The 25,370-nt window shown below is 32.6% G+C and overlaps 1 protein-coding gene across 1 annotated transcript in view; it reads right to left on the bottom strand.

Moving 5' to 3' along the window:
• Tmprss15 (transmembrane serine protease 15) overlaps positions 1-25,370 on the bottom strand; it is a 121,441-nt gene that overhangs the window by 71,396 nt on the left and 24,675 nt on the right. The window contains exons 6-10 of the mRNA XM_015478421.2: positions 18,885-19,016; positions 14,396-14,504; positions 9,788-9,894; positions 3,890-4,030; positions 3,082-3,231 (exon numbers count right to left, since the gene is read on the bottom strand). Coding sequence (XP_015333907.1) covers positions 3,082-3,231; positions 3,890-4,030; positions 9,788-9,894; positions 14,396-14,504; positions 18,885-19,016 — 639 coding nt within the window. The remainder of the gene's footprint in view (positions 1-3,081; positions 3,232-3,889; positions 4,031-9,787; positions 9,895-14,395; positions 14,505-18,884; positions 19,017-25,370) is intronic.

The following is a 25,370-nucleotide window of genomic DNA, read 5'->3' on the forward strand; positions in this document are numbered from 1 at the left end:
GACTGACCATCTATATATAGCAATGTTTTTTATGTATAGGTACATACTAGTGACTAAATTGTGATATCCTATTATGACTCCTTTCAGACTATGTCTAGAATCTGACCTCTTCTTACCATATCTAATCCTTGATCTGAGTCCCTTGACTTCTTCTCTAGTGTTATGGTTTGGATGTGAGGTGTCCCCCAGATGCTCACATGTGAGACAATGCAAGGAGGTTCAAAGGAGAAATGATTGGATTGTGAGGATCTTAACCAAATCTGTGAATTAATCCCTGATAGGGATTAACTGGTAATGGAAGTGGTAGGGTGTGGCTGGAGGAGGTGGGAATTAGGGTTGTGGCTTTGGGGTAACTATTTTGTATCTAGTTAGTGGAGTCTCTCTTTCTTCTTACTGATCCCCATGTGAGCTGCTTCCCTCTGCCATACTCTTGCACCATGATGTTCAGCCTCACCTTGAGCCCTGAGAAATGTACCTGGCAGTCTATGGATTGAGATCTCTGAAACCATAAACCTTTCCAAATAAACTTTTCTCCTCTCCAATTGTTACGGTTAGGTCTTTTAGTCACAACAGTGAAAAAGCTAACTAAAACATCTAGGTCAAAGGAAAGCCTTGTATTAGTCTCCCTGTGTTATGGTTTGGATCTTGAAAGTTCCCCAGAATCCCATAATTTGAAGATGTGATCCTCAATGCAGACAGGTTCTGAGGTGGGGCTTTGGAAAAGTCAGGATCACGAGGGCTCTGACCTAATTTGGGGATAAATCCATTAATAACTGAATGAACTACTAGGAGTTCATGAAAACTGTAGGTAGATGGGCATGGTTGGAGGATGAAAGTCACTAAGGGAATTCACTTGGGGACTATATATTTTTCCAGGCTCTCTCCACCCACTTGCTTCATGACTTCCATGACCTGAGCAGTTTCCCTTTGCTATGCCCTTTCACCATGATATTCTTCCTCACCTCAAATAGAAAGAAATGGAGACAGTGGACCATGGTCTGAAAAGCTCTGTAACTATGAGTCAAAATACATTTTCCTCTTTTAAATTTGTTTATGTCAGTTTTGTTGGTGACAGCAACAAAAAGCCGACTAACAAATCAGGCAACACTCTTGCCCTTCCACTAACTATTCTGCAACTACCAGTCAGAGTGAATGAAGCCTGCCACTCCAGTGCTCACCTTAACTAGCTCTTCATTTCAGTTAAAGAGTCAGAACCATAGAAAAGGCATCATCATCTGAACCCTACGCCCTACTCACTGCACTCCAGCTCTTGGTGATGATTATGAACATTGGTTAAGATAATTCATTTTTTAGAGAAAGATTTTGATCAAGATGCAGAATGATGAACCATATTTTAATATTTTAGAGATGTCATTATCTAAAGAGTCAGTATTTATTAGAAACATTACTATTCTGAATAAATTAACCCTATAAGTTACTTAACTCTTTGTCACTCATAATTAGCATTAAATTAACCATTTACTTTTCATGGGATAAAAATGAAGATACTGATCTTCATAACAGAAGTGACTATTAATAACAAATTACAAAGAACATGTACTTAGTTTTTTTTTGCTATAAGATATTTGATTTATCCAAAAAATATCAGAATTACTTATTGAGTCAAAATTTTAGACATTCGCTCATCTATTAAAATTAATATTACATTCTGATTGAATTTAGGCATTGTTAATACTGTAGAAATTCAAATATAAAAAATATCAGATTCTTGTTCCTGATACTAAGAATACTATAGTGAAAATAAACCACTGGGTTAGAAGATGCAGTGTTCTTTGATAGGGGGGATAAAAAAGGGCTTATCGTATTTGTTGAAAGGAAACAAAGGTTTCAACTTGAAATTTCTCAGAGTGTAGAATTGGTGACATGTGATCTGTTATTAATGTCTGGAATTGCACATTGTTAAAGGAGACTTTTTGTTTTGTTTTGGTACCAGAGATTGAACCCAGGTTGCTTAATCACTGAGCCACAACACTAGCCCTTGTTTTTATATTTTATTTGGATATAGAGTCTCACCGAGTTACTTAGGAACTGACTAAATTGCTGAGACTGCCTTTGAACTTGTGATCCTGCTACCTCAGTCTCCAGAGCCACTGGGATTAGAAGTCTGTGCCACCATGGCTGGCCAGGAGGCTTTTAATATGTATTTTAAAACTGAATTGTATTTTCACCAGCAACTTTTCAACCAATCACATTGTAGGATGGATTTTGTCTACTAAAGTTGTATAAATGCACAAATTCTATTTTGTTCTTTTTGTAGTTTTCATTAGTTTTTTAAGATTCCATTTCTTCTAAATTCACAAACCTTTGTTCAGTGATTATATTTGTATTCTGGTTATATGCTTCTGAGGCTCTCAGGAGTGACCTTCTCAACAGAAGATTCTTATCTCCTGATTCTTCTCTATGATTCTGGTTTTCTTAGTCAAATACTATCATCTCTGATGTTAATGTGTCCACTAGGAATCCAATTCTAATATCACATTCTCATGAAAATGTATTAAACAGATCACAGCCTTCCCTTAAGACAGTGATCTACCATCAGGCTTCCACAGGGTCTCCAGAAAAAGTTCATCTCTCTGTACTGCAATGTGATATGATATTATAAATAAAAATTCTAGGGAATTCTTTAAAAATAAACTGAGCTAACAAGTTCATCAAGACAGCAGGGTATAAGATCAATATACAAAATGAATTTATTTTCTGTGTACTAGCAATGAATAATCAGAAAATAAAACTAAGGCAAAGCAGACCAACACTCTGAAAAGGAAACTACCTCACATAAATCATTTAGTTAATAATAAATGGTAAATGTAGGACGACAACCTGTCTCTTTATTTCTAATGGCCTTTTTGTGTATGTTTGAACATATTGCAAATGAATATATATGGTAAAAGTATATTTCTTGAAACATATTAAATTTTACTTGCTATTTGATTATCATTTTTCATTTAAATAAATTTAGTAGGGCATGATTTTAAGAAAAAGTTCTGAAAAGTCTTGTTGATTTAATATTCCTTTGACATACCTTTTTGTTTTATATTATGAATTAAATATAAATTATACCTGAAATATTGCCAAAAGTATGGTCAAAATTTGGTCCAGTAAAAGGAGGGTAGGTGGATCCTTGAATCCTTTCCCATTCATTGTCATCATTTAGATCCTGGATCCAGAAACAAAAGCCATCCTCAAAATCACAGTTAATTTTTTCATAATCTGTGAAATAAAAATGAAGGAAAGAGCCCTAAAATTAAGTTCACAATATAAGCAGTTACATTAAGTTATGTTGAAAATAATCTAACTTTGTAGAGTTTACAATTGAGTGGGATAAGTAAAAACATTCTTTTCTATTAATCTTCACTTTATTTCATTACATTAAGTCTGAAAAAATCTTTTCTTTTCAACTGTGTTAAATTAATGTGTTTCTAATATTCATCATGACGTGAGCAAATACAAGCTTTTGTTATTTAAGTTTTACATCTTATCTCCATTGGTTTACCCACACAAACTTTATTCCCCCAATTTTTTTCTCCTTGTTATTAAATTTAGTACTTTGATCAAAATTAAGTCTACATGGAAACAGCTCTGAATTAGTTTAATCAATAACATTTTACTTGTAATATTGCACTATATAACATTTTAAATTTAATTTTTATATCAATTTATAATTTTTCTCAAGTTGGTTATTAGATTGCTATGAAGAATGTGAACTATATTATAATTTATAATTTCTTTCTGGCATTAAAAGAGATGTACATAAAATATGTTCATAATGAAATTCCATGATGAACATTTTATGTCTTGATACTTTTAAAATTCTATTAAAATATTAGGAACCTGAAAATGCAAAGGATTAAGAGTAAAATATACTTACTATTAAGCTCACTGCTATTAAATGCAGTATATGTTGCACTAAAGCCAATATAATTATTTTCATCAGATTCTATGAGAAAGGTGAGAGTAACTTGATTGGAAAAGATTCTAATTGTGCCGGGACTACTTTCCCAAAGGGAAGCTACAAAAGAAAATGAATTACTGTTATAGGAATACATCCACTTATCCGTCAATTTATCCATCATTCTGATATTACTCAGTTAACTAAAAGCATTACATTTGTGATTTACTTAATTGAAGTGTGTTTTCTGAGTATTGGAAAACCTCAAATTACTATACATATTTATGGTTTAAAAAACTTTTTCATTTTTAATTAGTAGGCACATACATTGTGTACACATATTAAAAAGAAAAGATGTATTCTTTTACTGAAAATGTTCCTGTAATAAGCACAAATTTAAACAGTTCTTAAACCAAAAGTTAGTTTGGCTCTATCAGTTATATCCTATGCCATACCAAAGGAGCTAAAATGCAGTCACAATATTAGAAAAAAGAGTATATCTTTGTTTCTTTTTCTGATATAATTGTAGGACATCAATATAATACTTGGTGATTAAGTATTGAATCCATAGCACTTTATATTGATTTTATCGTTGTTCTTTCTGCCTTAACTCTAAGCCACATAAATGTTATCTTTCAATTTTGATTCTTAAGGGAGTGAGAAATAGCCTTAGCTTCTAATTTTTTTCATTTTATTTATTTATTTATTTATTTATTTATTTTTTTTGTGGTGCTGGGGATTGAACCCAGGGCTTTGTGCATGCAAGGCAAGCACTTCACCAACTGAGCTATATCCCCAGCCCAAGATTTTAAATTTGTAAAGCCCACATATACACACATAAACAGATATACATAAAATATTTAAATTACCTGAACATACAGAAGAAAATAAGTCTAAAAGTTTCTTATTGGTAGTTGTAATGAAAAAAAAAAGTTAGGAAAGAATGATTTAATATTTTAGTCAGATAATGTGACCTAGATATCAGATTCTGGTCTGTGAAATTGACCACACTTGCAGACAAAGCATCACTGTTATTTTTGAGTTTTAAATTAACATCTTAATATTTTCCTCCAAAATGTGTATCATCCAGTATTTCCTAATGAAGAATTATATTCATTATTTAGACTCCTCCTACCAGCATATGTAATTGTGTAACAAAATTGCTCTCATGTTGAAAAACTTTGTAGTTCATAGGTGTCTAGTCACTTAAGGTATGTAAATATTCCAGAAAGTTTCCTTTAAACCTGTCTGCCTTTCTCATTCTTGCTTTCTTTCTACAGCATTGGAATTCTCTGGCACAACTGTTTCTGGATGGATGTGAATGAGGCTGGTGGCTCAATGGCACCTTTGATGATTGTGATGTGTTAGGATTCCTACATTTTCCAATGTTATTGCACTGGTCTAAGTAGACTGCAGGTATATCCTCAGATCCATTAACCTGCATCAGAAATAGTCAATAACCCCTTATAAAGAGTATAAAATATGTGTCTGTAGACATTTTTAATAACTTTCCTCAGAATTTTAAGTTTTCCTTGAACCACAGATCGAATGAAAGACATGTATCTTATGTATAAACAAAGACAGTAGAGGGTGGTGGTTAAGAACTGGGGTTTCAGAGTCAGTATTCAATTCAGTTCTTGCTTTATGCCTGAGTAGATTTCTCTGTGCCTCAATTTTCTCTGTGATAATAAAATTTTCATAAAGATTTGTTATAAGAGTAAATCATTTCCATTTGGAACAGGGACTGCTGATAGTAAGTGCTCAATGAATGCTAGCGATGGTACATCTCTCACACCAATTTATTATAAGCCCTGAAAAGGCATAGATTATGATTTAATGCTTTCTGTACCTCTGTCATTATGTCAGAGTATGGGAGAAGTTTAGTCAATATTTGAGCGCATGTATTAAGATGTGAGTACACAGAGTGATACAGTTTGCCTACATAAAAGAAATGCCTTTTGTTGAAAGAAAAAGGAAACCAATTGCCTGATAATTTTATAAAAGGTGAATTTTTCCTATATTACATGATAGAATAAAATTTTCAACACTAATTCCTTACAAAAATACAGTATTTCTTCCAAAAATTCAATAATCTATAAATAATAATTTACATAGAGTTGTCAAGAAGTCACACCTGAATGTGAACTAACTCCTCATTTTTCTTCTAACAGCAATGACCCTGGTGAATAGGTTTTGTGAAAGAGAGCAGGGAAGCATGATAAAGATGCTGGAAAGTTGGGAAAGAGGGTGATGGACAAGAATGAGACTTTCTATAGATTAGGACTCAACAGATAAAGCTCAAAGCCGGTTATGTTATTCCACTTATGGAAGTACAAATGCTTCCACTAGAGTATACGCTGCATAGTATAAAGGATTTTTAATGTGTTTGACACATTTAATGGAGTGCCCACTATGAATTCAGTATGGGGCCAGATGACCTGGAAGAAAATAAGCAGGTTCTCTATTAGAAATATTTGATTGATGAGTTACAAGACAAAACCAAAAAAACAAAAATCTGTGGAATTATTCAACATGAGAGAAACTTCCTGATGAAGAAATCTTTACTTTTGCTAGATATCATAATTAGATAATTTTTTAGAGTTTCTGGAAAGGGCAAGTCTTTAAGCCAGTGCTCATTAAACTTTTCTATGTAATGTATTCCTATCAACAGGAGTGAATAAATGAGTACTTTTCTTTAAATTTTATTTTGTAGTTGTAGATGGACAGAATGCCTTTATTTTATTTGTTTATTTTTATGTGGTGCTGAGGATTGAACCCAGTGCCTCATGCATGCTAGGCAAGCGCTCTGCCACTGAGCTACAGCCCCAGCCGCAGTAAGTGGGTACTTTGGAGGGTACACAAAGTGTCTCAATACAAAGCATAAAGCTTATAAAAATGCTTTTCTTGAAAAATATTTGCATAGATTACTCAATTCCAAATCCACAATATTCTTATTTTGTTGTAGGATAAACCAACAATTAGCAAGATTCACCAGGTCTGTTATTGAGCTTTGCTATATCCGTACATGATTTTGTGACCTTTAGTTTTAAAAGCATGGCATCACACAGTGTTAAGCCACAGTGGTAAAGATATATCATCAGCAGTCCTGTCTTGTAAAAATGGAATTCCACTGGAGCACTTGGTAAATAACCACATTAACAAATACACACTCAAAGTACATATTCTGGGCTTGGCATTTTGAAATCAATTACAGTGTGCTTATTGTGCTTTCTGAGTCTGTTTATGTTGTATTTCTTTGATGATGATTTGAAACATTTATGGATTTTTATGAACAAAAAAATTAAATGAGCTCACTCATCAGATAATACTTTAAGCATATGCAGCATTGATAATTACTACCACTATTGAATTTATACTTTCATCACTGCAACATAAAGAGAATATTTTAAACTTATTCTCCTGGCAATATATTCTGGTTTACTTCTGTTCTTAAAGTATTTGCAGACCCTATCAAACTCTATCTTCTTCTTCTTCTTCTTCTTTTTGTTTTTTATGTAATGTCCATCTTTCTGGAACACTTTTTACCAGTTAGAGAACTTTTATATCATAATTATATCTGAAAGTCAAAAATGACTTTGGGATTTGTTTATCCTGATTACTCTAATCAAGAATACAGCAAATATTTCATGGTGTTAGACAGTTTTATAATTTTTCTAGATAATCCATTTTTCCTGATTTCCTAATATCTAAATATTTTCCAAGTGATAAAAATTACAACAGCATTTGAGATACATTTCCTAATTGGAATTGAATGAAAGTAAATCTGATAAGTATCTCTCACACAAAAGATTTGCAAAGCTTTTAGATGGGCTTGTGAACTGAGAACGAAAGTTTTGAAATTATTTCAATATGAAATAACTCTAAAGTCATGAAAAATTACCGCTTGTCCCCATTGAAAACTCACCTTAATACCATACAATAGAAATATAAACGTATTAATCTAAATTTAAATCCACAAATACTGAGATTTTTTACATTATACCATTTACTATGCTTGATGCTAGGGGTATGATATTATTGCTTTTCTTTAAAATAAACTCTTATTTTCATTATAAAATTTGTTTTAACAATCAAATGCTTTTATTTTTTTCTGATTACAATTAAAATTTTTTTTCAAAACTTTGAAATAAAAATTTTAGATGGTCTTAAGCAAAGGACCCTGTTTTAATTTGAAACACTTTTATAGACCTCTTTGTACTCTCTTTCATATTACATTTTTAAGGTAAATATTTGTGCATTATTTGCATCATTACATTTAACTATTTTAAAATTTATTCATAAATTACTGATAGTCTAAGCATTGAAAATAATATTTAGATGAATCAAGGTGTTTGAAGAGTAAAGGACTGTGAGAGTACCTACCACTTACAAAGCATTTAACTTTCTTTAATTTAGATTTCATCATCTGTAACGGAGAAACTATCATAATTGTTGTGAGGGGAGCATTTATTAAGCTGAAAAAGTCCTGACAGAATAACTTCATGCATTATAAGAGATCAATGTATGCTAAAATTTATTAATGTCACATTAGCCTTTGAAAATATTTATATAAACTTGAATATTTACCTACCTATGTAAATATTTATGTTGATTATAATTTTAAAGAAGAGCATTTTTCAATAACAAAAATGATTATGAAATAATTGGTGCATTTATTTAAGCCAAATGTTATTTACCATGAATTCACGTTTTATGCATTCTCATTACTCTATTTGAATTTGGGCTTTCAAAGCACAATGAAAAATTCCCTTATTCATTAAGTATTCAACTTTTCTAGTCAATTAATTAATTAATTTAGCTAATAAATCAAATTTTAATTCAATTAAAGTTAAATGGGTTATGCAAAAATAAATTCATCAAAATTTAACTTTATTAAAATTAAAATAATCTGTTTAAAACAATAAATTAAGATAACCGGAATGCAAAGAGTTTTGATTTGATTTCTGCCTCTAATATAACTATTTCTGTGAACTTGGGATCATTTGACTTTTTGGATCTCATTTGACTCCTATACATACTTTGCAGATTTGTTGAAAATATTAAATAAGAAGATCTACATAAATCATTCTGTAGTGTCAGATCAATAGCATCCATAAAATCTAAATATTATTAACACTTATTTAAATATTTCCCATATCACTCAATCAATTAAAGTCATTTTATTTTAGATATGATTTACTTTTCACTACCCACAATCTGGATGTTAAAATGACAAAACTTTATTAATAAGATTCCTCCTAGAATTTTGTCCCTTCTTAAACTGTATACCATAAATAGAACTGTGAACTCTGAGGCCAAAGAGAACAAGTGGGCTGGGAAAGTACATATTACTCATGCATCTCTACCTTCTCCTCAGATTCTATCAGTTTCTATATACTAATGATAAGTGGTTTGTAGTAGCAGTATTATCTACACTACTGTTTACTCTGTTTATTTCAGATGCTAGACACTGTTTTACCCAACAGAGTGAACACTGACAGAGTTTCTGTGTGTTTATACATTATGCAATGTCAGAGAAAATAGAATAATAAGATTTAGGGTTTGACTGAATTCTGTTTAATGGAGACTAATGTTTGAAGAATGTATGATAAACAAATATATAATATTTCTTTCATATTTTTTAAAAACATCAATTAGAAGAGGACCATATGAAATAGTTACTATTTTGTTACAAAGATAATATAGAGCACTAGTTTCCTAATTTTCTTAATGAGGGCTAGTTTTGCTTTTTCCTTCTATTAACCTAAATTTCCAGTTCATATTTAGTTTAAAATTAAAGGGAAAACACCTTACTCCAAAAAGCTTCCCACATATTTTCATTTTGATGATGGATTATATTATATGCTTATAACTTACCTCTTAAAATCTTGCTTGATCCTATACCTTCATAAATATTTAACACATCTCTATAATCTGTTTTAAAGGAATCGAAGCTCAGTTTGATGGAAAGTCCTTGGTTTACACTAAATTAAAGGCATAAAGAGGTTACAACGCTTTCAGCCATTATCATAATTCTTAATGTTGTCTAGAATGTGCATATATTTTCTTTTTTGGTGTTAAAAATCACATGACACCTACTTTCTTAGTGCACAGTACCATATCATTAATCATTAACATAATGTTGTGTAGCAGATATCTAGAACTTCTCTCTCACAAGTGAAGTTTTATGAACTGAACACCAACTGCTATTGCTCTGTACCTCCTGCACCTGGCAATCACCATTCTGTTTTCATTTCTGTGAGTTTGAGGAAACTCTTATAAGGGAAATCATGCAGTATTTACCCTATGTGCCTGACTTATTTCACTTAACGTAATGTTATCAAGGTTCATCCACATCATATCATCAACAGGGCTTCCTCCTTTTTATTGTTGAATAACATTCCACTGTGTGTATAGGTCATATTTCTTTTACCCCCTTATATGTTGATGGAAATTCAGTTTCTTTCCACATCTTGGCTATTGTGAATAATGCTAAAATATGCAAAGGAGTCTAGATACATCATGTGAGATCCTGATTTTAGTTATTTTGGATAAATACTCAGAATTGGGATTATTAGATCATATAGTTTTTCTGTTTTTAATTTTCTTTTTGAGAACCACAGATAACCATATTATTTTATGTTCTTACTGTTAGTGCACAAGGATTCCAATTTCTCCACATTCTTATCAATGCTTACTTTGTTTTGATTTTTGTAATGGTCATCCTAACAGGTGTGAGATGATATCTTGTGGGGATGAATTAAAGAACATTTGAAAATGAGTAGAGATTTAGTTTCCAAAGCCAAGCAGTAACCTTGAGAGTTTACCTGTCCCAAAAGCTGGCCCTAGATGAATGAGTCCTTCTGGCTAAGGGCACAACAAGCTCATTTTTAGGTATAATTTTAGTAGTAATTTGGCCTAGCAAACAAATGAGGACCTTCTCTCTAAAGGAAGTTACTTTTTAAATGTCTAAAGGTCTTTACTGAGAAATGACTATTTGTGATAAAACCCAAGATTTAACAAATGCTACATTCTAAGTCTAGTCGGGCACTGAAGTTCATGGCTGGAGTTTAGTCTTCAAGGAGTAGAGTGACATAAAATAAAATGGTGGCTGGGAGCAGGGCACAATTAAAAGCCATTTAAGAAGAAACTCAGGTTTATGTATCTGAGTGGTGTTTGCTGCCAGGGATATAGAACAATGGTATGTGGTTAAAAAGTTAAAAAAATAAATAAATAAAAATTTTAAAAATAATAATGAAAGAAAAACCAAAAATACAAAAATAACCTGACATGCTCTTTATCCCTGGGTATTAGGTTCAACAGTTCTGGAGTGGATTCTGGTCTGCATGCTTTGAAAAGCTCCAGTGGTGATTGTGAGAAGATACCATTCACAGGCTCCTCTCAGATGTGCTTGGTAACCACAGGAGGTTGGCAGGAACAAGGAGATCAAGATGAAGGAGCAGAAGTTTCAGGCAGAGTTAGCCTGCTACTGAGATCTGTAGGGAATCCAGAGTCAAAGCTGAAGAAGACAGAGACAGAAGAAATAAAGAAAACTTCAGAGATGACTTCTGCTCTTTTAATTAAAGTTTTGGTGTCTTTAGACAAGAAAAGACAGTTCTTCATTAGGTGTTGCTTTTAAGCCATGATACTAAGGAATGCAACAGAAGCAATCTAGGAGCCTTTTTGTTCAGCATCCTTTGTCTTCTCAGAGTAGCAAATTGGAGATTGAAGAGAAAAAGTGCATACTGTGTTTAGTTCTTTTTTTTTTTTAATTTAAAACAGCCAACTCACTTGCAATAAAAATAAGATTACCAGAAGGCTATAATCTGATGTTTTTTTAATCATATTAGGTATCTTGGTTTCCTTCTTATATTTTTAAGAGAATGAATATTTTCTAAATTTAACGTATACACTCTAATACAATTAGTAATAATACAATTAGTAATAATTGTATTATTAGATAATCTTTTATAATTTACTTTTGTTGAGCACTTACATGTACAAAGTAGTCTATATTAATTTTTATATTTTATGATGACTTTGATCCAAGTGGTCGGGGCTGCTGAGCTCTATAGATGTAAAAATTTGGGTTCACAGAGATTTATTAATTTGCCTGAAATGATGCATCTCAGATTTGTCTCAGCAACACTGGCATTATTTGTCTGGGACAAATCTGAAGAAACTTGATTTGAACCCACACAGACTGTCTCACACTAACTTCCATATTCTTAACCATTTGACTTGTGCTAAATGTAGTCACAATGTCAAGGGTGGGTTGGTCTAGCCCAAAATATAGTTTAGTTGCATATGAAATATTTCTCCACTTAATTGGTCTGCCATGCATATAGAAAAGTCATTGTCTCTATACTCACTTTTATCACCATTGAGAAAACAATAACTATATGGTACAATGAATCACTGATATAGTAATTAGGATGGAGAAGAGAAATCACTAATTAATTATGTAACTAATTCAATTATAATTTCATCATGAAGTACACTATTTGATTTAGGATAACATTTTAGATTTTTCAGGTTTATATTATCATTCCTATATCAAAAGTGAATTTCTTAAAAGGGTTTTAAAATTATGTAAAAAAGGAAGGAGACAGAAAAGAAACACAGATTCTTAATTGATATAGGATGATTATTACATAAATGATATTATTATTACAGCAAAAGTTTTTACTCTGTTCTGCACATAAACCCTTTAAATTTGAATTGTCTTTATTATGATACAAATTTAAGCATTAAATTATTTTCAATGGGCATTAAGATTGCAAAGATTGATAAAGAAATTATTATATACATGGGTTTAAATGAGTTTATTTCAGTATCCCTCATATTTATCGAGTATGAATTCTTTTTCCTTTGGAGTATTTTCAAGGCACTTCAGATACTCCTTCTTCATGAAGAATGCTAGGTAAACATTCAGGTTATATAATTTGTCAGCAGTCTGCTTATTTTAATCAACAGCAATTTAATTGATCAACTGAAATAAGAACTTGGAGATCAAGTATATAATAATGGACCCAAATGTCATTCAAGATATAGCCAAAAGGGGGCCAGGGGTTGGACTAAGTTGTAGAAATCCTTTCTAGTGTGCTTGAGACTAACTGTATAACACTGATGAAGATTTGCAAACAATTTTTGGCATAATTATAAAGGAATTGCAGTTGCCCTCCATAGCCATGGGTTCTATATCCACAGATTTAACCAAGTATGAATCTCTTATGGTTTGGATGTGAAATATCCACCAAAGGCTCCTGTGTTGAAGAGTTGGTCTCCAATATTCAGAGATGAGGTTTTGGGAAATGATTGGATCCTGAGGGCTCTGATCTCATCAATGGATTAATGGATTAATATAATAAAAAGGACTATTGGGAGGTGGGGGGGATTTCTGGGAGGTATGTCCTATCTGAAGAAATTAAGTCATGAGGAGGAGGTTGCCCTGGGAGGGTATATCATGTATCTCCTTCCTCCCTTCCTCCCTTCCTCCCTTCCTCCCTTCCTCCCTTCCTCCCTTCCTCCCTTCCTCCCTTCCTCCCTTCCTCCCTTCCTCCTTTCTTTCTTTCTTTCTTTCTTTCTTTCTTTCTTTCTTTCTTTCTTTCTTTCTTTCTTTCTTTCTTTCTTTCTTTCTTTCTTTCTTTCTCCCCCTGTGCTTCTGGAAGCCATAAGGTGAACAACTTTTGTTTTTCATGCTCTTCTTCCATGATGCATTGCCTCACCTTAAACCCGGAAGCAATGGGGTCAGCTGGCCATGGGCTAACACCTTTGAAACCATGAGCCAAAAATAAATTTTTCCTACTTTAAATTGCTTTTCTCAGGTCACAACAATGAAAAGCTGACTAATAGAATCAAACATACTTAGAAATAATTGTGCTGACATGGAAAGACTTCATTTCTTGTCATTATTCCCTAAACAATCATCACAACTATTTAAATAGAATTTACATTGAACTAGTTATTATAAATAATCTAGAGATGATTGAACATAAATGGGAGAATGTGTGTAGGTTCTATATAAATACTAGGCCATTTTATATAAAGGAATTGAGCATCCACTGATTTTGGTATTGACAAAGGTGGGGGGTTGGAACTAATTCCCTGTGGATATGGGCAGAGAACTGCGTTCTGAGGACAGATGCAGAATACAAGAAATTCCATTTCTTGTGACACACAGCTGTATATGTGTGCTAGTTACTTTAGTAGCATGTAATCTGTGCCAATCACCGAGAAGGAAACAAACTTGTTTCAGAGTCCAATGATATGGCTTTATCTATTAAAAACTGTTATACATAGGACAGACTATTTTTTAAAGGTAAAAATGAGAATGAAAAACTTTTGAACAGTTTGTTGTTTGAAAGAATTCTGTAGTTACTGGTAACAATTATTGTTAAAAAAAATACTACTGGAAGTGATAAGACATTGCATCAGAAAAAGACTTTATAACTAAAGAACAGAACATAGAAGATGGACTCTTACCGTATGACCCACCGACAAGCAATACTTGATTTAGATGGCTTTGGATAATGGATAGCCTGGAAAGACCCAGAAGATCCAGTCAATAAAAATCTTCCATCGCAAGCTGTGGCTGCAAAAAAATGCCAATTAATGTTAGACAAGAACAATCTTGAGATTTAGAGGGGTTACATTATTATCAGGTTTCCCAGCTTATAAACAGCAATTCAAAGCTGGGCAGTCTTACTGTGCTCTTATTTTCTAATACCATAATAGAGCTATTGTAGACAACATAACCCATTCTGAGCAGGTGAAAGTGTACATGAATGAAGAAGAAGGAAATTTTCAACAATTCCATCTTTTCCAATTTTCTGAAAAGTGGAATATAGACCACACTTATAATAGCATTCCACAACAAACAAGAGGAAGCAAAGCATGTGCAGAATTAAAAAGGGAACAAAACAACATCAATTTACAAAATGAATTTGCAAAGATGGTGAAACTTTTGTAATTCTTCAAACTTTACAGATGGTTTTAGAAAGGTATAAACAGACTTGTGCTGCACAAGATTTATAGTTTTCCAAAATGTTATGTCCATGAGTCAGAGATTTGTCTGTTTGCTGGACTCTGTTTCCCAAGGCAGGATTATATCACACTTCTCCAAATCCTTTGCAGTCAGATGGAGTCATGGGACTAAGTTGGTCACTAAACTATTGTGGAAGTAATTGTGTCTATTTCCAAAAGTTTTGAAAAAAGATGTTCTGTAACATTATTATCTTCTCTGTGAGCAGGTTGTAGAGAATTCTTTGGAGGACTCTGGGGGCAGAGAAGGTAACTGAAGAAGACCTGGAACTCTGAATGCCTACAAAGAGTACAATCCCTTCCCATAATTCCTGCTGTGATATAGGTGAATTATTATTGTCTCAAATTGCTAAGATTTTTTTTATCATGGTTTTAATTCTGTGTTAAAGAATATGATTGGTTTGCCTGTCCCTGGAATTGCAAAGCTTTACTACAAGTGGATAAATCCAGGGTAAATCTCACTCAAAAGGGCCTCTTACAAATTTCTGAATGGAATCAAAGAGGGAGAATATTCCTGAGGGACCTTAAAATTGCAGCAATATTAAACTATTTATAACACAAATTTCAAAATGTAAAAATGCTATCATTTCAAGATGTGGGACTGTGCTGTGAGCTTTTGTATATATGCTTTTACAATGGAACAAGATAGGCTGTCAGGTTAAGCAGATGTAACTCAACCATGGATGAATAGGATTCCTGGGTGTTCAGGACTGTGACTGTGCATTGCTCAATGCTTTCTAGTGCATCATTAGGAAAAAAAAAATTCGAGAGTGAGAATCTGTCAAATTATACCAGCCATTCTTCTATGTTATCAGAAATGTTGCCTGTAGTGGGATGGGATTCCGAAGGGTATGTACTGAGAGCTCCCCCTGCTGGTTCTATATTTACCTAGTGCTTATTTGGTTGGGGCACTGAATTCTCCAAGATGTATATAAATCAATCATGACCTATCCCCATCCACAATGGTCTATTATACACATACATACGAGGCATGCAAATTTTGAGGACACTCTACAACTTTTAAATAGGCCTGCACCTTCTCTTAAAGACTGTGAGTCAGCATCTTTTCTTCTCACAGGTCAGCTAAAAAGTGAACTTTCTTGCTGATGCAATTCTAATCAAAAGTGAAAAACAATTTAAAGAAATCTTGGTTTAGCTATAGTCAGCTATAAGTTGTGCAAACCTAAATAACCAAAGACTAAAAAGAGAAGCTGTGTGAGGAAGTCAACATTAATGTGACTCTATTAATAACACAAACTAAAATTAGAGCTCACAGCTGGAGCAAAATAAATGAGTAAGAGACAGGGCAAAGGTTAATTTCATATAGACAAAACCTCTTAATGTTATGCATTTTTCTGTGACTGTAGATTGATGGACAAGGGCTTTGAGGTGGAAATTATGCTACTAAAGTTTAAGTTGGTGCTGCAATGAAGTCCACTGGGCCTTTTTGCACACCATCAATAATTAAAATGAATACAACTTGACTCTTGAATTCCCACTAGATAAAGATAGAGTAATTGATTGAATTTTCCACTGCCTTATTTCACAAATGATTCAAATTTATTTTCCAATATATGCAAGGCTAACTTTAAAATGCAAATATGATAATTGGGAAAATGAGAATTAATAATGATACAGAGGCTAAAGACAGTCACATGGAAAGCTGATCAATACTAAGGTTAATAATCATAAAGCTTCTATGATAGTAAAAATAATAGTGCAGTTTGATTACGTCTTTAAAGAAAATTTAGCTAATTAATTCTAAAACTGAAGCTCGCCTGATGAGTTTATAAGGACTTTGAAAAGTAATCATTGCCTTAAAACTTTTGGGGGACAAATTGTCACTCTTTCATTGTTATTTTTTGATATACTTTGATACTTGTTTATAAAAATTATAAATTCCATGAAAATAGAGACAAAATTATAGGTGTGATATATGATATGATTATTTGATTCATCTAATATATTAGTTATGCTTTTTCTTTCACTTTAAGTTATTGATCATCATTACATAGGCTTAATGCTGTGTGTCTGTCTTTGACATTCATTCTTACTTTTGAAATAAAAAGCAACATCACCTTTGCTACCTCTTGATGGCACACTTGCATCATTCTCTTGAAAAGGTTTCAGAAAATCTGTGAAAACTATAGCAAAAAAGATTGCTTTTTTTCCTCTTTGAGTAACTTAGTTATATAAATAGATTAAAAAATATTCTGTAGCCTGCACTTTCTACCAATATATTCTGAGTGCACTTCACAGAACATAGTTAAACTTTGTAGCTTTGAATTTTATCCAAGAACATTTGAATTGGGTTGCTGAGTGGAAGTCTCTTTAGCAGAGTTACCTTTTGTTGGGTTGGTGCTGGGAAACAGACCAACTGCCCATCTTATAAAATATGTACCCAGTGAAGAGGTAATTTAAAACATTTGGCTCCTCATTGAAACATTCATCTTCAATTGATATCAAGCAAAATGAAAAAAAGTGTAACATAATAGAAGAGGCAAGTGCAGCAAATAGAAACTGTGCCCTTAACACACTTCAGGAACTAACTGTATTCACACTCAATTTAAAAACTAATTATAAACCATATCAAAAACAAAAGGAAGCAAGAAAGAAAAATTAAAAAAGGAGAAAAGGTACATGTTTTTTGTTTAATATTTTAAAAATAAATTCTTACTTAGTTTATCCAAATGGTTCTTCACATTGCTGACTAATTCATGCTGACATTTATGTGGTAATCTTCTTAAGTATGACACATATCAAGATAAATTACCCAGTTAGATATTGCTTTTGTTATGGTTTAGATATTAGGTGTCCCTCAAAAACTCATGTGTGAGAGACAATGCAAGAAAGTTTAGAGGAGAAATGATTGGTTTATTAGAGCCCTAATCTAATCAGTGCAGTAATCCATTAATATGGATTAACTGGGTCATAACTGTAAGTAGGTGGGGTGTGGCTGGAGGACATGGGCTACTGGGGACCTGCACTTAGGGTTTATATTTTATTCCTATTGAGTGGAACTCTCTGCTTACTGGTGGCCATGTTCTGAGCTGCTTTCTTCCACCACACCCATCTGTCATGATGTTCTGCTTCATCTCCAGTCAGAGAAATGGATTTGGCAGTCAGTAGACTGAGATCTCTGAAACTGTGAACCCCAAATAAACTTTTCCTCCTTTAAATTGTTCTTCTCAGGTCTTTTGTCACAACAGCAAAAAATTTACCAAAATAGTTTTCTAATAAACTTTTCTAAATGGAACTGAATTATAAAATGAAGTAATAAACCAAAGAGAAAATATTTTTGATCATTTAAAGTCATGTTTGTTATATGCTACTGAAGCATTTAATACTAATACTAATACTAAAATAATAACACTAAAATAAATGCTAAATATACAAATAAAACATAGATGTTTTATCATAAGACAATAAATTGTTAATTATTAGTGTTTGCATTACTGCCAGAACTACAAGAGGCAAACAAAAGCAACAATCAAAATTGGGTGGTGCTTACTGGATTAGATGCTGTTAAACTGTAGGGGAAAAGGCTTATTAAAATATGATACTGAAAAAAATGAAAAAAAAATATTAAAAAATATAATGACAAATATAAGAATTCAATTTTATTAGAATTAGCAGTAATTTAATATAGAGAAGGGATGAAAACGATGCCTCTCATCCCTCATTAATTAATTAATTAATCACAGAGTTCTTTTACAGTTATGAAGAAGAATCCTGTAAAATTAACATCTTTAACATTATGTGATAAAGTTTAGGGAAATATTAGTACTATTATTTCTAGAGTTTGTATGAAATTATACACATGGCTATTGGAAAAGCTCATTCTTCAATACTTTCAGATGTCTGATGAGTGTGTATGCAGAATGAGAGAGGACACAGGGAAGGGGGAGAGAGAACAGGTGGGAGACCTTACCACAAATTTTATTGTCTTCATCGGAACCATCTGGACAGTTTATTTCTCCATCACAAAATAAATCAATTGAAATACACTTCGGAGAATCAGCACAAGGCCTGAAGCCAGGTGGACACTCTATTGAGGCATTTCCTTAAAAACATAAAAAGATTTAAATTATAAGCTTGTACTGTAGAATTAATTTCTAATTGGTGAAAAATGTACAATGTTCAAACATTTGTTATTTGTTTTTTTGTAATTTACCTCCTTAGTTAATGAGTATATACTTCACTTTCCAATAGAAATATTTATTTCATTTCATGAATAAAGTATTTTTGAATATAGAAGATTTTAAATTTTGAAAAAAATTTCTTTGTAAATGTTAAAATGAAAATTTTATTTTAAGCTTGATAAAGTAATATTAGAGTTTAGAATTTAGTCCTTAATATTTATAACTCCTGGCATTGTTGTACTGTATGGGGAATTTATCAGCAGCAGCATCTAGTAAGCACTTCATTTATTCTTAAACTTATTATTTGGAAATACAGTGGATTCTAGCGATAAACATTCTGCAGAATAAAAATACATCAATGAAAGACATTTTAAAGTAAGATAACAAATTTAATATTCTCAGTACATTGCTACATTCAGCAATGAAGAATCCCATGGTTATTTTGGTTTCATATCTCTTTGCTTCTTGAATCAGAGATCCTTAGAGGATAAGATAAAAATACACTCCTGCAAGTTTCTTTGCCATAATCTGACCAGGATCTGATCAACTTACAGATCTCAGCCTGTCTTCCCCTTCACCTGCCCACTTCCTCATATGTAGGTATAGAGAGGCACCAAGAAACACATTTCACATCTAGAAATTGTCTTGGAAAATTTTAAGTGCAACTCTAAAAATCAGAAATATTCTCAAATATCCACAAGATAAAACATGGTTTTAGTTTTCAGAGTAATGTGGGTATTTGAATATTTTTTTCTCTAACTATAATAACAATGATGGCCTAAAGATTTTGAAATCTTTAACTCAATAGCATTTATTTTGTTATTGGTCTTAGTCTTAAAGCCAGAACTGTACTGCCATCTGCTGGGTTTTAAAAATATAAAAATTTGAAATTATGAAATTTGTTATGCTCCATAAAGCATACTAGCATTTCTTATGCTCCAAAAGCAACTAGGAAAATAAAAAATATATATTTATGTCAATTAATGTACTGAGGTAAAACTTGATTAAAAACTTTCATAGACAGGGTTACTATAGACACACACACACACACCCCACAACTAAATTAGCTTTTCGTAACTGACTCTAATTAAAATGGACATAAACCATTGGGAAATTTATGGAACACCTAACATCTAAAATAGGACCAAATATCAGAGTCATTCAAAAATGGCAGAAAATCCCATTTCAGAGAATAAAAGAATAATAAAATGTTATTTAATAATTCCCAAAGTAGAATTTATTAGAATTGTCATATATAAAAGCTATTTATCCAAAGAGTCATTATCACTGAGTCCCAATCTGGAAAAGGCATACTAGTTGATAGTATTGAATAAATGTTCGATAAATAAATAGATGGGGAAAAAGAACTTTACTTGAAATTTCGTATTATTTTAACAGTTGTTAATAGGATCCTGTGTATTCAGAACTTAGAGTAGATTTGGGGAGATAGCTAGGAAGATACATAATTTTGGCTGTCCTTATTCTTCTCATGACAGCGTCACTTCCAGAGGCTTCCCATCTCTGCCCATTCTCTGTTGAACAATAGATCAAACCTGGGCAAAAGATAGCTCTTGGGACCCTTTGATCTCGTTAAGGATCACTCATTTGCTCCACAACTCTTTATTGTCTACTACTTGTGTCATGGAACTTTAAGGGACAAAGAAGAGAGGATGAGTAAGGAAGAGCCTCTGTTCTCACAGAGCCTGGAGTTTAGTGGGAGACTGGTTCATTAATTTTTTTTAAAAGATGTTTAAAAAAAGTGTTGTAGGAGCAGCAAGAGTTAGTTTTCTTCTGAAGGAGGGATTAAAGATATCATCCCAGAAAAGGTTGTGTTTAAACTAGATTTTGAAGGATGGTTAGAAGGGAACCAGGAGGATAGGTGTATGTGATGATGTGACAGAATCAGATCCCTATGTGGAAACCAGATGAATATAAGCTATCTAGAAAAAAGAATGGAACCTATAACAGGAAGGGGATTTGGTGCCAGGTTTTAGGGGCCCTTTTAATCTTTGTTAAATGTTAGAAATGCTTTTCTGCAGGAAATGACATAGAAAGTTTTCTTATACTTGTGTGATGTGACCAGCCCATGTTTCATAAAGGCAATTCTGGGGTCATGTGGAGAATCAACTGGAAAGATGAGAGCAGTGGAGAAGCTGTTTCAATTCCCCAGGTGGACCTTCATAATGGCTGAATTCTCTTATGGGCAGAAGAGATGGGGCTTGGAATGAATTGCGATTTAACAGAGTGATGAGCTTCAGTGATCAAATGAGTTCCTGACCAAGACCAGAGGAGGTGGAAAAGGAGCAAGTGTAAGTGATGGGCAGTTAAATTACTAATGGTGTTTAGTCACAATAGTGACTAGAATAGAAACATATGATGGGATTAGAAAATGAGTCTATTTTAAAGCATTTTCACTGGAAGGTAGAAATATTGGATACTCTTGTTTGGGTTTTGTTCATTATTTCTTTCCAGATTATTTCATAAGTACTTGTCAGCTGACTTGATCCATGAAGAGACAGAAGTTTCTCATTTAGTAATTAAAGTGGAAAACACAAGTATAATTGTTATGCAAGGATAATGAGTTTCAGGATTTTGTCAAATCATAATTTTACCCAGTCTTCTTCTATTTTCCCTTGTTTATACAGTCACAATTTCAGTTTCTGACAACATGATTGACTAAGATATTAGTTGTTACAGAAATGTATCATAGGCCAGTCTTTTTGTAAATGACTTCTATTCTTAAAATGAGAGTTCATTGACTTACAACTTGGTTTGCATCTCATTCCTTAATTTCTGCCCTATTATTTATTCTTCTCTAAGAAGTACTAAGCTGTACTTCTTAACAGAAAATGTTTGGAAGGAGTTAATGAATTCTACTTAAATAAATGTACTCAAATAAAACAATAAGTGGTTCATTAGCAGCTGATCACATTACCTGAATATTAGTTACTGTTTATTTGAGTGGAAAGAAGATTTGCACATATTTTTATATTTGTAGAGTATTTTTCTTCAGGATACTGTTTTTTTTTACATAGTATGAAAACACATTAGTAAATTTGCATTGTTTTGAAATTATTCACATAGATCATTTTAATTATATAATTATATTTGTATAGAGGATTCAGTATGTACATAAATGAAATGTGGTTACTTCAGAGTGATCAAAGTCAAAACAATTTTTAGTGATGTGGGACCAGAGAACTCCTGTGTGTACATTGTGCAAGCTGGTGCTAGGCAGAATGGAGAATAAGAGTAAAATTCTTGCCTTTATTCTAAATCATGTGCAAGAAATGTTATAATAATACAAAAATTAAAAATTGTAATTTGGAAATTTTGAATTTCTACTTTCCTTTCATTTGTATAATAATGCTAGGTGGCCAGAACTTACTTAAGACCAATTAGCCCAAGATTTCTATAGCTTACATACTACTAGTCAGGTGTGGTGATGCATGCTTGTAATTCCAGTAGCTTGGGAGGCTGAGGCAGGATCACTAGTTCAAAGTCAGCCTCTGGAACTTAGCAAGGCCTTAAGCAACTTAGCTAGACCTCATCTTTAAATAAAAAAATTTAAAAAAGGGATCAGAGGATGTATCTCAGTGGGTAAACACCCCTGGGTTCAACCTCTGTTACCAAAAAAAAAAAAAAAAAAAAAAGGAAAAATAAAATAAATAAATAGTATCTGAATCTATGAATGTCTGAATTGGTGACTAATTTCATTTCACTCTGCTATACTAGAAAATAGACATCACTTTACAGAAGTTCTCATCTGCTTTGATAGAACAAATCTAGTCTTTTTAGCAAGACTGTGGCATTTCAATTCAAATGAAATTATTATGGATGAATCTTTTAAAGTACTGATATCATTGAATATGAACATCTTAAATTAGAGGAGAGTGATTAGTGCTAAATAAATATTATGTTCTCAAATGCAGAAGAAAAATATTTCAAGTGTATAAATTTATATGTGAGTGTGTGTGTATATATATATATATATACACACACACATATACATATACATATATATGTGTGTATATAAAATATAAAAGGAATAAAGCCTCTGTGCCTCAGTCTTGGAACAATTAAATTGAAGGGCATGATTCTATCTTAGCTTCTTTTGGTTCAATTTCAAGTTCTTCACAAAATCAACCAACTTGTCTTTTTCTTCAGTCCCCAAACTCTTCCACATATTGAAGTTATACCAAGATTACATTTTGTTTGAGATTGAGAAAGCCCATGATAGTGACATTTTTGTTTTTCTGCAATCAATGCCTGCACAGTCAGCAACAAAGGACTAGAAAAAGCTGCAGTCTAGAAACCCTTCAAGCATATGAGTAATTGCCCAACAGCCCTACTAGGCACTCTGTAGCAGCCAAAAAATCAATCTGTATAATGCCACGTTAGCTCCTAGTTCTCTCTGCTAGTGTTCCAAATGGGTTAGTAAAACTTTACAGTAATTGGCAGCAAAGGCTGTAGAACAATACAACATAACCCTCATGGACTTTGTACCTGTTATCATACAAAAATTCTCTTGCAGAATTTATAATAGCACTGATGCCAGCTATATGATGCATGCATTTGTTGATTTTTCTCAAACTCTATCTTCCAGGCATATAAAAATGAGAATAAACTTAACATCCCTGAAAGGCATATCCATAATAAATTACTGCTTGGAAACCACAGTTCTCAAGTTTAATTGCCTCATTCCCCTCTATAAATCTATACCATCTTGCCTTGTGAGAGGAATAAATGAGAAGTATATTTCAGAACACATGCAATACATGGATTTAGTGAAAAAGGGAATGGGATATTTTGCCATCTATTTGTCTTATAATAATTCTTGGAGCCGGTGCGCCACCCTCTCATCAAACCCATGGTGCTCACTTATAATCCCAGCTACTTGGGAGGCTAAAGCAGAAGGATCAAGAATTCAAAGCCACTCTCAGCAAAAGTGAGGCGCTAAGCAACTCAGTGAACCCTGTCTCTTAATAAAATACAAATTAGGCCTGGGGACGTGGCTCAGTGGTCAAGTGCCCCTGAGTTTAAGTCCCTGGTATTATAAATAATAATAATAATAATAATAATAATAATAATTTGAAAACAAATTAAAGTAAAACAACACAACATTCAGTAACAGGAAATGTTTTGAAATTAAATATTTTTGGTTAAAAGTGACTCTATTAAAATGAGCATTGCCAAATATAATCATGTTATTTTATTTAAACAGATTTTTAAAAATTTTCTTTTAAAAAAAGTCTACAATTTTAACTATTATTATTTTTCTCTTTTGGGTCCAAGTCAGTAGGGGAAGGGGGAAGTGATCCAATACTGATTGTGACCCTCTGATGTATGAGTCACTGAGTTGACAACGATGTACTAGAATCTATATGACCTCTTTTTAATTCTCAATCACCCTTGAAGGCATACATTTTTTTTACTCTTTATTTTTCAGATAATAAAAATAAAGATCAAAGAAGCTAGTTAACTTGCTAAACAGGTCTGGAGTAATTGGCAATATTAGGTAATGGGTGGATTCACTCATGCCTTTTCAACAACTGAGAATTTTTTATTGTTTTGGAATTTTATTTGAAATCTCAATTAAATTGTGAAAGGCATGCTAAGCATATCTGACCCCATTCTTGCAGTTTAAACAATGGAGAGGTGATGGATCTACCTTATTCTCTATCCCCTCATTCACCATCTCCTCCAATCATGGGAAACTGAATATGTGATTTAACCAATTTTCTATATTTATTGGAAGATTTGTCTTTAGTGTAGTAAGGGAGAAAAAAATTGTTTGAAGTTCAAGGACTTCTTGCTTTATTTGGGGTTGATTCTTTTTTCCCCTAAGTCATTTCACATAGTTTTCTTAGGACATTTTATCCAGCTAAGAGGAGCTCAGTAACTGGGTGACATGAATCATTCAATAAATCCACAAACATAAAAATTTAAAAATGGGCATTAATTTGGATATTTGGATTTTAAAAGTTTTAGCAAGGAATTTCTTAAAACATATGTAAATTACCTTTTTAGTTTATTTTTAACTTCAAAGAATTAGTCATTAGCAATCCTAAAAGCATTTTTTCTTCAGATATGTTAAAGGCTGGTTTGGGATGCTGTAAGTATTTTTTTCAACTTAGAGAGGGAGTGTGGGCTTAATGACGACAGTTTTTAAGTATGTTGAGCTGCTGTGTAGCTGTACCAGAACACAACAGCAGGCTTGCTTATGGTGCCATATAGATTTCTCTATGGGCTTTAAAGTTCTGATGGCTTGTATT

This window comes from Marmota marmota, unplaced genomic scaffold (genome assembly GCF_001458135.2).
Source record: "Marmota marmota marmota unplaced genomic scaffold, marMar, whole genome shotgun sequence".
Lineage (NCBI taxonomy): Eukaryota > Metazoa > Chordata > Mammalia > Rodentia > Sciuridae > Marmota > Marmota marmota.